The sequence below is a fragment of the Chiroxiphia lanceolata genome, chromosome 4 (assembly GCF_009829145.1).
Source record: "Chiroxiphia lanceolata isolate bChiLan1 chromosome 4, bChiLan1.pri, whole genome shotgun sequence".
NCBI lineage: Eukaryota > Metazoa > Chordata > Aves > Passeriformes > Pipridae > Chiroxiphia > Chiroxiphia lanceolata.
Genome location: NC_045640.1, coordinates 27,371,791 through 27,389,579, shown reverse-complemented (window position 1 = coordinate 27,389,579; position 17,789 = coordinate 27,371,791). Strand labels below are relative to the sequence as shown.

The window sequence follows — 17,789 nt, the reverse complement described above, 5'->3', positions numbered from 1 at the left end:
AGAGATGCCTAATACATCAGCTTCAGGTTTTCTTCTCTAGTTTAAAAATATGAATTACACTTTTTTTTATCCCTTGTTTAAAAAATACAGATAATTTAGTATATAAGCCATGAATAATTTATTACAAGAGAAATATTAGCATAATTTCACTAAAAAATCAGTTATTCCAAACTAATAACTAAATATAAACACTTAAAAAATTACATCTCTTACAGCAAATATTTTTTATACAAAAACTTAATCAGTAATTTACTTCTTAACATGACAGACTTCCTGTACACCATGAAAATAAGCATTAACTTGTTTTTCTGACATTGTAACAAAATAACATTCTTTTACTAGTAGTTGTTATTTATGTATAAAAGCAGATAGACAGGTCCAGTAGAAAATAACAGAATTTTTGCTCGGTACAAGTTAATTGACTGTCAACAGTTCGTATAACGTCCAGACCCTTCTCAAAGGAATTATATTACCTGTCTTTAAAAAATGCCAATACTTTCATTCAGGAACTGGACTGGTTGCTTTTTCTTACTAATAACCCACTTGGTCACAGTGATGACTGTATAAGCAAATAAAGGGGCCACAAGCTATGGAAAGGGATTATTTTTCTCTTTTTAGTGTAAATATTTTCTTCAGTTATTCTTTAAATGGAGTAATTCACAATGAAAAGCAATTCAAGTTTTTGTTAACAGACAAACTGTAATAAAAACTCCATCTTCAGTCTTTTTATTATTTGCATTACCTGTTTTTAACTACAAAGATTTTGAAGCTTGAATCTGGCCAATAAAGCCACAGTATCCTCTACATTAACTAAGAAGTAATGAAACCCTGTTTGTAGATTTTCTTCCCCAAAGCTTCTTTGACACATGCATTTTAACAGCAAAGAATTACTGCAAGTCTCATCACCCAAGAATCTGAAAAATATTCCAAAGCTGTATGGATTATCATTATATTTTCAAGGCAAGTACATTTTTTGAGAAAATGTCTCTTTTGCTGGGTAGCATTGCTGCCATCTCCTGCACTGTCGAATGTAATCTCAAATTAGGTAATCACAGGTGGCAACCAAAGACCCACTGCATAATGACATTATCTGAGCTTCTCTTTACATCAAGACTACCTGCAATATTTTATAAAATATCATGAGAAGAAGAACTGGGCACACTTTTCAGTAACACATTTTCCATATATGCTCTTCATCGTAAAAATGAGGCTTTAGAAAGAAGGTGCAGGGGACTGATACAATTTCTACTTCTTCCTCTAGGCGTGTCAACTACAAACCTAGCCAAGTGAAAAAAAATGTGCTTATAATTTAGAAATAACTTTAAGCTAGTATCCCTACTGTTACTTTCTAGTATTTGATAGCTTCTAAAGCATCATCAAAAATAATTAACAAGTGAGATGTTTCATGAGTATCTTTCAAAAAAGGAAGTACTGAAAGTTTGCACAACACAAACATATGAAATATCAGCAGCAATCCTTCTGTTCTTACACCTAAATTATGAGCTTTCTTTGGTGGAATAATTTGTTATCCATCCAAACTGTCCTCTTCTACTACACTTTCTGAACATTGGAGAACCTACAGTCTGCTTCATGAGGGAGATCTGCGTGGCATATATAAATGATTAAAATCAGTTTTTAACTGCTGAAGTGCTAGTAACTTCTGGAAAACATTCTAGACTCACACTTAAGAATCCAAAGATTGGAAATATTATCTTTCTGGTGAGCTCATAATGACCCATACATCCGATAGATGAAGCTACTTTCTTGCTCACAAAGTGGAAAACAAAGGGGATTTTAATGAGTAAAGCAGGCACTCTGCAAGCTGGTTTTGTGAGATAAAGATCAGTGACCAGAATTGAGGAGCATTCTATGGTACAGATACCAGTCTTCTAGGCCTCTGGTAGATTATCATATTGCTAAACATTTAACAGAGGTGAAAACTCATTTTTAGAAATGATGAAAAGGCCAAACTAAAAAAAAAGATGTTTTGATATTTTTCACCCCTTGTTTACAGCCCATCCTAGTATTTTTAGAAATAGTGCATGGTCTGTAAAATGGATTCTAACAGAATATAAAATATCAGGACTGTTTTATTATTAATAAAGAATGATAGTGTTCCAGAAAATGAGAAAAAAAAAGAAAAGCTTAACTGAGTTTTAATTGGCAATATTAGGAAAATGTACGGAAATAAGCCAAGTCCCTTCTTAAACCTCAAAGTAATATAAAACAGAGTAGAAATTCTTAATTGGACATTCTGTTTCTCTTCTGCCTTTGAATACTTTATTCTTTCATTTCATGTAATTTTTAAGCCAATAGTAAGTGTTTTCAGGTCTCTAATGAATTTTCTTTTTCTTAAACTTGATCTTAAATAAAAAGGTACAGGCATATTCAGGGATTTGCAATCCACTCAGGATTCCTTGGGTAAAAAAGGATTTTGAAGGAGACAGGTTACCAAAAACTGTATTTGATAAACTCTTTTCATGACATCTATTCAAGGTTTTCGTAGGTGACCAAAATGGAAAAAAGTTGTATAAAATTTTATATTAAAGGCTAAAAGGGTTAAACACTGTTTTCTTCATATTGTGTCTCCAATAAATATCCTTCATGTAGAATATCGACATGCTCACTTGGCAATAAATTATAAAAACATAAAGAAAGCCTGAAATATTAAGGCCATCACCAAGATAATAGCAGACTACTTGACACTTCAGCAAATATTACTCTTTATCATTACAAGAAAATTGCATTTTGTAAATGTGGCTTACAAAGACTACTAATTTTTTGCTAAAATTCTCCAATAGGAGATGCTGCATTAAAAAAAGGACAATGTTTTTCATTGTCTAACATACAATCACCCTCCTGTTTCTGTCTGTCATATTAATTACTGAACATTTTCATTTCATTCATTACTGCCAACAGCTGACACACAGAGGAGTGGTCCACACTTAACAGGCCTCACAGACCATTTTCCAGAGGACTGCAGAAAAAAAGAGTAAAAGTCTAGTAAACATGGGTAGGCTTAGTTGGCAACTCATGATTCTTTGATGATGAGCACTGCTTAGAGAGTTTCATTGACTGAATAAAATGTCGTCCTCCTCATATGCCAAAGCTGGATCTTCCATGTTCTCTAGTAAAGTGTCACGGGTTTCGTATTTACGGTGTGGTAGTGATGGTTCTTTGGCCACAGTGGACATTAACTGCTTCCAAGTGATGTTAGTATTTTTGAAAGCATGCAATAGGAAAATGCCAATAAGGATACTGCAGAATCCACTCAGGGTTCCAATGATATCACCCAGTTGCATACTATTCCACTCCTTGAACAAGATGATGGAGCATGTCACAACTGTCGTAGTGAAACACACGTAATAAATAGGTGTCACTAGAGATGTATTGAACACGTCCAATGCTTTGTTGAGATAGTTGATCTGAGTGCTGACTGAGAGCACCAAGATGCCCACCAAAATGTAAACCAGCGGATGCCGATAAACTGGCTTCTGCTCCAGCATTTGTTTAATGGCAATGCCCAGGCCTTTCACAGATGAGACAGAGAAGGCACCAATAAGCGAGCAAATTAAAATGTAGATCAATACGTTTGTCTGACCTCTCTTCGGAGCCACGACAAAAATCAGGACAATGGCAACAACTGTTATGAGAACAGCAAACGTGACAAATGCTGTAAGAAAGAGGAAAGGGAAGAAGAGTAATGCACATGAGACAAAATACCAGAACTACATCCAAGTACATAAAGTTATTCAGAGTCCTGAACTTCTCTATGAACCGTAGCACACATTCACTGCAATTGCATACAGACCTGGATCTTGCAGCTTTCTTTCCATTTCATCTAGTGAGGTGACCTCTTCCTCCTCTGGGGCGTGAATAACCATGACTGTTGACCCCAAAATGCTCAGTACACAGCCCAGCTTTCCGTGAATATTCAGCTTCTCTTTTAAAAAATAGGATGACAATATAGCACTGTTTGGTAAAAAAAAAATAAAAGGTTCAGCTCCACCAGCCACGTAAGACATTCGAAATCTGTCTGTGTAGCATGACACTAACTCAAAACCTCATTTGAATTTGGATATATGGTCAACCAGCCTGAAACAATCAAATTGTCAGGAGTTTTGCAGTAAGGTTGGTCATGACCAAGGACGTCAGGTCAGGTTTTAGGGACGTTAACAACCCTGATCACTTCCCTCCAGGTTGCAAAGAGTACAAATTGCTCAAGGAACTTCTCATTCCTGATTGCCTGGGCCAGGAGTATGCACTCTCCCACATCTGTAGCTTAACCACAAAAGCTGGGTTTTTTCATTAAAAAATGGATTAAAGCACTTCATTTGCCATTAGAACCAATTCACATGAGTTTTGGAAACTGTTCCTCATCCCTCCCCGGACTCTCCCACCGAGGCACAGTTTCTGCCTGGCTTGTCAGGACTCCCCCCAAACCACAGAGAGGGCACATCTCCCCCTTCGAAGAGGGCTGACCCCAGCATCTCTAAGGTGTTCAATATTTAACCTAAGGACAATAACATGGCCTAAATGAGACCACCTCACAGGGCACAGTTAGCCTGTTAGAGCATAACCTTGGGCAAAACGGTGTGTAGACACGCTCCCAAATAGCTTTTCAACCCACTGATCAAAATACAGACGTTTTTTTCACACAAAGGTAACAAGTTCACTGACGTGAAGTTCTCGCGGCCTCTCTGTTTCATGAAAATTAGAAAGATTGCTATCCTCATCAAAGGAGGGGGTAATAAAACTCAAGCTGTTTTGCAAAGCAGCAGCCAGGCAGCCAGTTAATCTGCATCTACCTACATACTGATTGATTGCAGCACAACTGAGTTACATTAGTTTTGCTAAGATGGAACGGCTGTAGTTTTAGCAATTAGATTGCTGCAAATATCTTGTTGTTTTGGGTTTTTTTAATATGTGGTCTAGGTTGTTTTAAACGCAACGTTTCATACAGTATACTCAAATCTTAAAAATAAGGGTTTTATACTTAAAAGACAATAATTTCATTTTGCTAATAAATTATTTCCCAGAAAGTTCTTTGTAAGCATAGACCATGTCTTTTCTGCTGCTATGGTAGCCACATTAATGTATGTGCTTAAGTACTTGGAAGTTATTTGTTTCTTTATACATAAGAAATAATAAATTTCTGAAGGACATTAATGTTTCAAAAGAGCCAAAATTTTATTTGCCTTCTTTCCATAAGGACTTGGAAAAGACAAAACAAAACCAAAAGTGTGCCTTAATATGAAATTATCCTTCTATAAAAATAAATGTTTTTGAAAACATTTTAGTGGGAGAATATGATAATTTCTTTTAACGTTTTGGTACAACTGAAGAAGAGGATAACAGTTCAGTTCTCTAGGAAGAGATAAATTACAACCATCTATCACTGTGCATCAGCAGTATACCTGGTATACGCTGATAAGAAATACTTTATAATATAGGTGAAAGGCCATTCAATGGTCTTTGGAACAAGACTTCTAATTCTGTCTACCCAGAAAACTCAGTTCTAAATAAGCAGATGATCTTTCCACAAAGGAACAAAAAGCATTCTTTGTCCATATATTGCTTTTCTCTACTTTCCACCAAAGATAGTATTTTTCCCTCATACAGTAAATGGTTCATTTCCCAAGGTTTGTTCCCAGTTGGTACCAACCTTATGAGAACACTCAGTGCACCCAGTGGGGTAACTAAGGTTGCAGGTGCAAACGCATAGGCAGCAAAGTTTACAGCTTCTCCTAATCCCACTGTAGAAGAAAGAACATTTGGATCAGCTTAGGAGGGGAAGGGGATATAAAAGGCATACTACTGTCAATATTTTGTATGACAGCTATGATAGCAAATATAAACCAAAATATTTTTTCTACACTATATATGCAAATTTTCATTTCAACATTAGCTGCACAACCTCTTCTGGAAATAATAGAGGCTGAAGAAAGCTAAACACTTTTCTCCTAAGTACCCCTAGAAGCTGGACAGATGAATCCCATTGTTTGTGATAGGATAATAAAGAAAAGGTGGTTATTCTGCAAGAAGCTCCAAAGACCAAATGCAGCACTTGAGAGAATGGCTCAAATCAGAAAGGCTTGTCTTGAATGTGATTGCAAGGACATTTCTTTTAAGTGAAGGGAGTGAAAAATCAGGGAATAAATCTCTTTAAAACAATCTGCTTTATGTAGCATTTACATATAGGCTGAGAAGAAAGAGGTGACTTACTTGATAGCAGTCCAGCCCACCAAAGCCATTCCTTCAAATAAGAATATCCACCTTGTCCTGAAAGCAGAAAAAATAACCTCATCTTAGAAGAAAGAGATCACCTTATTATAATAAAGAAAAGTACAACTTCACATTTGCACCTACAAAGAACTGAAAGAGCATGTTATCTGGGTGCGACATGAAGAATACTTGATTTTGATTTGACATTTTATTAATCACTCTACTGTTTTGTCACTTGGACTTCTGAAGAATGATATCGACTAAATATATATGGAGGGAAAGTTCCAAACAAAAATAAAATGACCATAAAGATTGTTGGTGAGCTTAAGAAATGCTTCAAAGTGCTGTGCCAGCTAGAAACCAATATGTTCATACCATCAGCAATTTTACTTTAAATGGGAAGAAATTAAAAATGCCCCTGCATGCATTAATTTTTTTTTTTCCATAAAACATAAGTATATTGAATATTCAGTAACACATCTTTTTCAAATAACCAGATTCTCTGGAACAGTATACTGCAATAAACACAACAAACAAACCAAAAACTGCTAATGCTATGTATTTAAATTCATGTAAAGGGAATTATGAGATTAGTCCAATTGTTCTTTTTCTAGATCTTCTTCTGTTGACTTTGATAGGGATAGTTGTACCAACTGTAGAAACTCATCTAATAAATATCCTTTCTACAACTCATTAAGTTAAAAAAAACCTCAACCCAAACCAAAACCACAAAAAAAACCCCCTAAACCTAGCTACCATCCTAAGAGTGTTCATCTCAAATGAGGGAGGAAAAAAATGGAAAAGAAAGAGAAAGACATTTTGAAGGCTAAGATGAATGGAGTATTTTATTTGGTAACTAACTACTGTCAGTGACAAAATATCATCAGCTCACTGAATTTAATACGCACTGCAGGTCCCATAGCCGTAGGAATTCTGAAATCCTAGTCCCTGTAATCACACACAGAGAAATAATACTGTACCTCCATCCCTCACCAAGACAGGATTTCTGATTCGAGTGCAACAGTTTTAAACATGTATTCTGTGATTCAAACCTTGATTTTGTGTTTTGGTGTTTGTGTCTCCAGCAGGAGCAACACAGGCACCACCACTTACCAGCTCGGGTGACTCCTCTGTCTGCCAGTTTCAAAAGTCCTTTTTTCTTCAGTATGAAACTAGAACCATTAAAGATACTGGAACCTATTGCCAAAGCCAAGCCAATGTAGAGGTGATACCTGCTTCCAGCAGGCACGGAAACACTCCAGTTTGTTTCATTGACAGTCCCTTCCATAGAGGTGAGGAAAGGAGAGTGTGACTCAGACACGTTGATGATCTGGCACCATGCTTGGCAGGAGTCACAGCAAGCAACAGAGAGCACAGCACCTGGGAGGAGAAAAAAGATGACAAATGATCCAGGCACAGCACTGGAAAAACCATGATGTCACTCTGCTCACTCCTTTCTATGTCTTCCCAGAGCACTTGTCCTTTCTAACTGTACAAGTAACACACAAAATCCACACAACATACACAGTGCTGCCCTGAGTCATTACCCAAACCTGCAGTTCACAGGTGCATACATTATTTGACATATATATTTTGCACTTCATTGGCTCAGTCAAGCAATTAGGGCAATACCAAAGAATGCAACAATAAAATATGATCTTCAATGTAAAATTCTACTTAAAATCTTAAAAGCTAACCTTAAACCTCAAGATGGAAGGGTTCTTTTGTGTTGTGCAGAGACAACATTCCCAAAACACAAACATATAGTCAAATCCATGATTTCGGACTCTCCCTGTTAAGTAAGTCTCCTGTTATTCCAGGCTTCTGCTTTTACTTTTCTGGCTGAGATTGAAAACAACAAAGACAAAACAACAACAGCAACAACAAAAAAAAAAAAACCAAACCAAACCAAACCAAAAAAAAAAAAAATGGAAGAAAAATCTATACAGGGAGCAAACTCTAGGTGTATATTCATTTTATTAAAACTGTTCTGTGAGTACTGTGTGAGCCAGATCTTTTTTAATCCATCCAAGTTTTCAGGTGAAAGCCTCATTGCATGTCACAGCAATTTTCATCTAACCTCAACATGCCCTGTCTGGAGGGAGATCACAGCCCCACAAGGGACAGTCCCCTCAGCTATCCCTGCAACAGAGCTGCAGAGCAGGTGGTCCTCAGCTGAGACTGAACCTTCACACTCTCAGCCAGCCAAGCATTATCAGCATCACTGTGATGACAGTCTGTGGGAATTATGTCATTGTTATCAGCTTAGATGTGTTTTTAAAGGAAGAAGAGATATTGCATTTCCGAGAACAAAAGGAATTATTATTTTGCCTAGGGAAGCAGGGGACAGGCAGCAAAGCTGCAACAGGGCTTATGACAGTCTAGGCTGATGTCTGCCAGTTTCTCACAGTAGAGTGCATCACACAAACAGTGTGGATCAGAAAACCCGGACTGCAACAGCTTTTAAGGACAACTTTTTTGGGGAAAAAAGGTTTATTGTGAAGACATGTTAAAATATGAAACAGCTGATGCAGAAGTACAAAAGCTCAATCCACTGTGATTCATATTCACTGGATGCAACAAATAATTTTGCTTTCCATGTTTTCCCTGTAATTAAAATGACACATGAAGGATTCATCCTGCTGAGTGGCACCACTAGTAATACACTCCTTTTTTTTTTTTCCCCCTCTTTTTTCCCAACTGAAAAAAAACTACTTGAGGACTTGGTAGAAAAGGATGTGCCTCTGTCTGTTCATATCTAAGCTCTGGATATATGTTATGTCAAACGTACTTGACTTTTGACAAGTAAGCAGCCTTGGGTAATTCATCTAATACTGTTTAAGGGGTATTTAAAACATTAAAGGTCTTAAAAATAGCATATCTTCATTTGCAGTTGAAAATCCTGATATTGACACTGGGAGATACCATCCTTTACAAGTAAGGAAGTAGAATGAGTATTTGCTCTCAGTTTTCCCGTGCCATACTGTGCAACAAACATACTACAGGAAGCTATCCTTTGATTTGCAAGATCTGCAGTCGCATTTCCTTGTTTGCCAAGAGAGTTTCTATATAACAGGAGTTGTTTTGTACTGCTATGTCAGACTTCATAAAAGTGGTCCCACAAAATGGGTATGTTCATATCCTGCAGCTGAAGATTAAAATCTTGAAAGAGCTTAGATCATCGTGCAATTACTTTTGCATAGCATGTAAGATAAATACTATTCTGCCATCTTATAATTATTAGAAATTGCAATCAGATAATGCAAAAGAAATTAAATTTGCATCTGCACCTGGAAGTAGTTTAAAATCCTAAAGTATTAGCATAGTCTTAGAAGAAAAATTTGCATATACTTAAGTTTTGACATAATTAATAAAGAATAAATTACAAAAGAAAATTGCAGACAAGTCCTTTAAGCATAAATATATTTTCTCTTAGCTAACAAAAACAGCGAAAGTCAAAAATGTCCCTGCTTATGGCAGGAGGGGTCCAACTAGATGACCTTTAAAGGTCCATTCCAATCCAAACTATTCTATGATTCTGTGAAAAAAAGTAGAGCAGTGAATGAAATCCCTTATCTCCCAATATCTATAATGATGCTAAACCAAACTCATGTGAGAAGCAGAACATTCACAGAATCACAGAATTAAGCTTGGAAAAGGCCTCTGAGATCACTGAGTCCAACCTATGACCCAACACCACCTTGTCAACTAGACTATGGCACTGAGTGCCACATCCAGTCTTTCCTTAAACACCTCCAGGGACAGTGACTGCACCACCTTCCTGGACAGCCCATTCCAATGCCCAGTCACTCTTTCTGTGAAGGACTTCTTCCTAATGTTCAACCTAAACCTAAGAAGAGCAATTTTGAATGGTTATAATCTCTGCTTACTGTGCTGAGCAGATCCTCCTAGTTTTAAAAAACAAGTAATTTGTTCCACTTGCATGTAAAGTGCTGATCAAAGAACGACCCAAGAGATGGGAAAAGGAGGCTGATCCAGGAATTAGTTACTTTATTGCTAACTGTGAACAGTCTGAGGATCACTTGGAAAGGCTGAGGAAGGTGACAAACCGCTAAGGCTGTCTGCCTTGTTAGACACACAGTCTCTAGTTAAGGTAGTTTCACCTCCCATTTCCAAACATGAATTTGTCAGCAGAACCTCTCCTTTCAGAAATAAACTCTCCCAGCTCAGCGAGATAGCAACAGGAAACCAGCCAGAGTTCAGGCAGCTGCTGTTGTAACTTTTAAACTGTTTTTACAATTCAGCTAAATCTGAATTTTTTTTTCCCCAAACACCTAAATAGTCTCTATCTGAATTGGCAGAATAGCCAGACTAGTGCCACACTCTTCTTATGTCAAGTCTAACTTGCTGTTGTTCTACAGTCCTGCAAGTCTAGGACTGATGTACCCTGCAGTTCATTAGCAAAAGCCAACGTGGCTTTTAACTCAACACTGAAGATACTGGTCTTAAATCATCTAGAAAACTAATTGCTTTGATTAGACACATAATTTGACCATTTCTATTGAGCTCACGAGTCAGCTCAGCCCTGGCGAAGCACGACATGCCTTTCTCAGTCACCCAGGAAATACCAAGCCCACCTTCGCCAAGACCTGTGTCCTGGTGGCCAAAAGTGGGTGCACCGAAAAGCAGCAAGGAATTCTTTCCTGGCACACCTCCATTCACAAAAATGTATTTAAAAAAAAGCGCTTGAAAAGACGCTTAGACACGAGGCAGCCACGGGAGAAGCTCAGGAGCCTTCCTGGCGCCGGCAGCGCCTCGTTCGCCGGAAAACAGCTGCGTGACGTAAGTGCGGAGGAAAGTGTTACGTGTGCAGGAGTCAGATCCCGCACCCGCGGTGCGGGCGCAGGGGCAGCGGAGGGGCTGCAGGAGCGGCGCCCGGCAGCGCGCACACACCGCGCCCTCACCTCCGCCCACCGCGTCCCTCCCGCGCAATCCCCGTTCCCCAGCACCAACCCCGCAGACAGCCCGCACCGCCCCGCACCGCCTGCCCCGCACCGCTCCGCACAGCGCCGCGGTTCCCCCGGCTGCCCCTCCGCGCCCCCACAGGCACCGGCACTGACCTGCGCGGCAGGACGGGCGGGCGGGCAGCGTCTCTCGGTGCCCCATGGCTGCGGGGCACCCCCTCCGCGGGCTCCTCGGCGGTGGCGGCGGCTCCGCCCGCCCGGGCGCGGCCCGGAGTACCTGGGCGCGCCCCTCGCCCGGCCCGCGGCCCCGCCGTGGCTGCTGCAGGCGCAGGCGGCATCCGCGCTGCTCATCCGGATCTGTCTTGGGGGATGGTCACTCCAGGAGTGACCCCGAATGGGCTTTATAAGTCGTTATCAAGTTCCAGGTCTCACCTGGGGAGTCCTGCGGCCCCACCTGAACACTGAATTCGTGGAAGAGAGCTCTGGCCTGGAGTACCTTGGCAGCATTTGTGTCTAGTGGGAGTTTTATAGATTTAATTTTCATCCTCTTCGCACCTGGAAGAAGAGGTGATCAGTCTTGATGTGCAACCACGTATGTGTGTGACAGGCTGCCCGTGCTCACTACGGTCAGTGGATCTGCGGACAGTCAGAGGGATCCCTTGGCCAAACTATGCCAGTGTCGCACAATTAGGGCAGTGCCTGATGATGCATACCCTGAGATGACTCCCTGTGGCTGAACAAGCTCCAAGGTGTCATAAGAAACAATTATCTTTATTACCCAATCGATAGTTTCAAGGTAGAAGTGTAACATGATTAAGTGAAATAAATTTACAAAACGTATGGCTTAATAAAACATTACATGTTGCCCAGCAAACTTCCTGGACAGTCTGAGGACCTTTGGCATGGACAAGGACTTCGAACTGGAGGCAAACAGTCGAAAATTTAACACATCTCTACAGAGCACCACGGGGACATGCTGACTTGAGACTAGCAGAGTTGTAACCATGCTTTGCAGAGCAGCACCAAAACTAATCATCATTGGGTTTGAACCGTTTTACCACTGTGCAGACTGCTGAAATATGGTGACAGTGTTAGCAAAACCTCTCCTTGCCTTAGGTGTCCTTGACTTCGCAGTCCTGGGGTTAAACACAAGAGGTCAGTTTCAAAATCTTACTCTTATTTTTTATTTCTATATTTATTTTTTAGTGTAACCAGTGCTGTGTATGTTATGAGAAAAGGAACATTGCATTTGTAGCTAACAATCCAAGTCACTGGACAGATGTAAAGAACTTGCAATCCATAATATAATTACAGAAGGGAGTGGATATACTCCTTGTGTGTGTACACTACACTGTTGATTAATACTTTTCATACTCAGACTTGTTTCGAAGAATTTTGAGACGCCGTCAGGAAGAAAGAAAATACATAAAAGCAGTTTATGAACATTGATATATTTTTCTTTATTTTCAATTATGTGTAAGGGTCAAATGATAAAGAAAATAAAGTCCTGATATACAATCTTAGCATCTAACATAAAGAAGAAAAAGATGCCAGTTTACCATTCAAAAAGAGACCTGTGGTTGATTTAGAGCAATGCCTGGATCATAAGCTAATGCAAATCAGCACAACTCCACTTAATTCCATGGATCTATGCCAGATATGGCTAAGGACACATCAGCCTTTTTTAGTATGAGGTAACAATATGCATGTACTAACAGTCAAAGCAATTTTGTGGCAGTTCCCATTTCTCCAAAAGAGAAATAAGGATATTATGAAACCCTACTATACCTTTCTGTGTTATTGCACTATTTTTTTTTCCATTAAATGTATGGAAAATGCAAGAGAAAATTTATGTTAAAATTCTGTTACGTAATTACATAATTTCATTCATTATGTAATGAATGAAAGATTTCCTGAAACTTTCCTTAAAATAAGCAAGCACTGACTTTAATTTTTGATTTTCAATAAAAATGGAAGCACTGAATATCTAGCCAGCTTCAATCTTTTACATTTATAACTGAAATAGCCATTGTAAACCTCATTTTTTTGCCTTAGTAAATCCCATCTTACCTCTATGTTAGCCATGAATGACTTAATTACCATAATTTGTGTGACTTCTTGGCTTTATTATAAATTATTTCATTTTGTTGATGATTGTTTTCTCATGTGCATATACATTGAGTTCCTTAAGCAGTATTTAATTATATTATCATAATACTGAAGATCATGACAACAGGTTTCACCACAATTAGAAAACCTGTTCACTGTGCAGCTAGCCCAGGTTGAAGCAAGACCTATCTCTTTTTTATTAGTATTTAGGAAAATTGTCTGTGGCATTTTTAAGTCCTGTCATCATTGCTCAGCTTCCCTGTTCTGCATTACCCTGCCTGCAGTCACTGCTAGTGACAGGGTTCAAACATGAGCTCTGCTCAATACAGCAGCTACAGATAGGTTTGTTACCCATCCTGGCACATAGCCACACAAAAATTACTGAATTAGATTTGTGAGTGAAGCTCTGACCATGGGAACTCCGTTTGCCCCAAATGCTGATGATCTAGTGCAGACCTGCAGGAGCAACATGTGGAGGAATTAACTTCAATTGAGACAAAAAAGTATCCCTATGTTCAAGTTCAAAATTATTAGATTGCTGTACTTGTGGAGAGATTAATTCTATATATGTTGCCTTAAAAATGCCCAAATAGTGCCACCTTAACTCCTACTATACTATGTGCTATACTGTACTATGCTACAATGAATGAAAGACAAACAAGTCTAGATTTATTAAACCTACTTTATCTACAGTGCATTTTCTACCATTCTTATCGTGTACTGATGATTTTCTTTTACGTATAATTAATCTCAGTTGAACCACCTTTGTATGTGTAAACATTTTAGCATAATTATTTTGTGCAACCAACCTAGATTTCATATGTTATTTTAACTTGAAATAAAATTCTGCTTAACAGAAACCGTGACTGTTCAGAGCTTCTGGCACTCCTGCATGGTTACTACAATTATTACTTATCCCAGTGATACAACTGATTGAAGATCTAGTATTTTCCAGAGAGTTTTCTGGTAAGCCAGTCCCTCTGTTCCTTGAAGGTTTCAGGCTGGCAGGTAAAGAGGTATCTCAGGGGAGAGACACCCACTGAGCGTGGGAGGCACAAGGATAGCCTTATTGCAGGTTCATCTCAGGGCACCGAAAAAACTGCTGGGCATGGCCAGATAGATTTCAGAAGTGCTAATCCCTGCTCAGAGTAGTCATGCAAAAGCTAGGGTCTGTGCCTGGAAGATGCTAGTGAAAGGCTTTGACACAGTCTTGGAGCTGTGTGGTGCTGTGCTGTGTGCCTGAGACTGCGCTTGCAGTCTGTCCAGTGCGTTGTGATTCCTGCCTCATCTGCACATGGGAATCTAACACACCAACACAAATCTTAAATTGCTTGTACTTCACTCTCCCTCACACACCACTTAGCCCTAAAGTAAAAATACAGTACCACCTACTGGTGGAGACGCCATTGGCACTGATGGTTTTCCAGTCACCAAACCTCATTGGAGCCAATTGTGCTTCATGACAGTGAATTCAACATGTGTGTATTAAGTAAGCCACAAACCCTGGAGCCTTCTCAGCTACAGCACTTCCGACATGACATTAATTGCTTAAATTGCATCAGCACTAGAAAAGACAGAACAATATTTGCAGAAAATAAGACTGCCAAAACTGTGATTCCAATCCAGACACTCATCTGTTTACATAGCTACAACACAGTAGGGTGAAAGGCAATGTTGTACCATTAAAACCTGCTTATTTATAAATAATACATTTGTATACTGTATCTAGTGTTCTAGTTATGGGTATCTGAAACAAGATGAGGCCTTAACAGGATTGAGAAGAATTACAGATGATGACAATGCAAGATACAAAAATAGATTAAAGTTGGCCTACTAAAACAATAATCCATTAGTACAGTCATTCTCCCATCAGTCAAGGTTACTTCACTGGAATACAGAATGACCAGAAAAATATCCATGAAAAAAATGGACACTAAACGAATATAATCATCAGTGAACTGACAACTATGTAATGGGGTTTTAAAGGAGGGCAGAATTGACACCACTGTGTTGAGCTCACACAGAATTTGTCCTGCAAACTTCTTTGCAAGTAGGTGAGGTCCTGGCCACTGTCAGACAAAGAACTGGCCTGGCCCAGTAGGACTCATCTTCCTCTGTTTGAGAACTTTGAAAAACTCCATGGTAAAACAAATAAGAAAAAAATAAGTTAGAGTTGTTTTACGGGAGTGCTTATTTTATTAGAAAACTGACTGTTCTATACCAGAGTAAAAAAGGTATGCATCTCCTTTGTGACACTCAACAGGGCACATGTCCCAGACACTCAGTGACACCACATATTTACAAAATCGCTGCTCAGCATTGAACATTGAGATCTTTCAGATTGCAGGCCAGGCAAAAACCCATGAGAATGACAGAGATAAAACTGATCATGAGTCAATACTAGTTGGATGCAGTGATCTTCTGAGATTCCTTTCATATCTATGATTTTAGGAGAGGAGCTATACGTCAGCCCTTCAAGGACAATGGTGAAATATATGTGAGAAATTAGAAGATAATTCATTTCTTTATCTATTTATTATGTTGGATATCTTACTCTAAATTGGTGTATCTGGCTTCAATGTGAATGAGATTATGCATTTCCTTGTTGCCTATTACTCTTTTATTTAAAACAATTTTTATTCTTTAAATTTCAAAAGCATAATCTTTTTTCTAGAAAATGGACTGACTGTCTTAAAACTTCATCATCATGGCGTTTCCCACTAAATATACATTCACAATTCATGGGATTTTTTAAGCATCAAAATATGTTGTGTTAGATTATTTAAGAACTTTAAGTAGTTTGAAATGGAGTTTCATTTTCTTCAGCCATATGATATACACATTAAAGTAAACAGGAAATTTCCATTTGCAGTGTTTTGTCTATTCCAGTAAAGACCTGTCACTGCAGTAAAAAACCATCTGCAATATTAAGAAAACAGACGAACAGACAATACTGAATACATAGTCATTTACAATGTCTTTTTTTTCAGTTCCAAGACAGAGCACACTCCACTATTTATCACTTCTTGTGCATGTAGATAGGGCTAGTAAGCTTCTGCTCAGGCGAGGGATAATAGTGACTGCCATTGTCACTTTCATCTCCCTCTAAATCTCAAAATCCATCACTAGGACAAGAAAATCCTCTTCTACTATCCATGTCCTTCCTTGGGAATAATTCAGAGGGACTGCACATGGAACTGGCTCTTTGAGAAATCAATCTTTAAAGGATTTATTTATGAAATGTTGATTATATTTAGATTTTGTGGTGGCTCTGTTCATGTAGTAAGGAAACGTGGCTGATTTAAAGGACTGAAATCTCTATTAGAAGCAGCAAAATACATTCCCAAGGTAAGCACACTGTTGAAATTGCTTATTGCAGAACTGCTAAGGACTCCTGGCGTGTTAGAAAAGAAATATCTTGCCGTAGCACACAGCAGATTTTAATGTTAATGAAGATTTTTTTACTGCTTTTTGTAAAGAAAAAAATTAGATCTTTATACAATGCCAAATATCCTTACTCAAAGCATTTTCCCTCTGAAAATAATGACTACAGAAGTGAATACAGTGGGCCAGTAAGTAAGGGAGAAATAGGTAAAATAAAAGAGCAGAAGAGATGGAAGCTGATCTTCCATTCGCCACAATCCTGTAAAAGGATAATACTGCCTTCATTTTCTTGCAGCCCTAAAGATTTTGATGTATAGTAATTAATATAGTTAGTTTTCAGGTCATAATGCTTGAAAACTTGGTTGTTTATCATAGTAGTTACATTAAAAAATCCAAGATAGTAAGGGAAAACTATTGTGATGATGCAATAAGGACAATATGTAAAATATCTCTAAAGAAAACATCTATCTGTATTACCTTTTGAACTTATTACCTGAGTGTGATAATGTGAAAATCAGCATTGTGCTATTAAAATAAAAGCAGTGAAACAATTTGTGACAATGTATCACTTTAAGAAAAATATGGGTGACTACAGGATAGTAGTGATGGTAGTGATACAATTTAGTAAAAAAATCTAAAATATTGTTTAAAAAACATGTATAATAAAATAAAAAATGCATTCAGGTGAGTTCTGGACCCACTGAGTTTAACATGACATTTTTTACTGTTCCAAGTATGGGGGATTTGTCCCATAAATACTGTAATGAGGTAACCACAGTCCCCAAGGGATCGCAAACCAGGACCAATTACTGTCTGTCCAACTTGCACATGCTGCGTTAGCACTTCTGTGTCTTAGGTTTGGGAATTTAAAATCTCTCCACAATTTGCTTTGAGACTAGTGGAATTTGAAGATATTCTTGTGCTACACATCCTGACTGATTGAGAAGGGAAACAACCTGATGCAGCACTCACCTAAGCCTGACATTCAGATTTAGTATTTTGAGACTACAGGGTCGTCAATACTTCAATTTCTGTGCCACTTAATACATCCAGTGCCTCAGTAATAGAAAATGTCCAGTCCTTCCCCAAATAGCAGCCCCTCATTCCCAGAAGTCCTACACATGACTGCCATGGCACCTTTCACAG

At 38.6% G+C, this 17,789-nt stretch overlaps 1 protein-coding gene across 1 annotated transcript; it reads right to left on the bottom strand.

Moving 5' to 3' along the window:
* Positions 1-3,057: 3,057 nt before the first annotated feature.
* NIPAL1 (NIPA like domain containing 1) lies at positions 3,058-11,488 on the bottom strand. The gene is made up of 6 exons (XM_032686258.1): positions 11,475-11,488; positions 7,339-7,523; positions 6,226-6,282; positions 5,666-5,756; positions 3,812-3,972; positions 3,058-3,673 (listed from the first exon to the last, which is right to left on the bottom strand). Exons 1-6 carry the CDS (start codon positions 11,486-11,488, stop codon positions 3,069-3,071), a joined length of 1,113 nt encoding a protein of 370 aa, XP_032542149.1. The 3' UTR covers positions 3,058-3,068.
* Between the last annotated feature and the right edge of the window lie 6,301 nt (positions 11,489-17,789).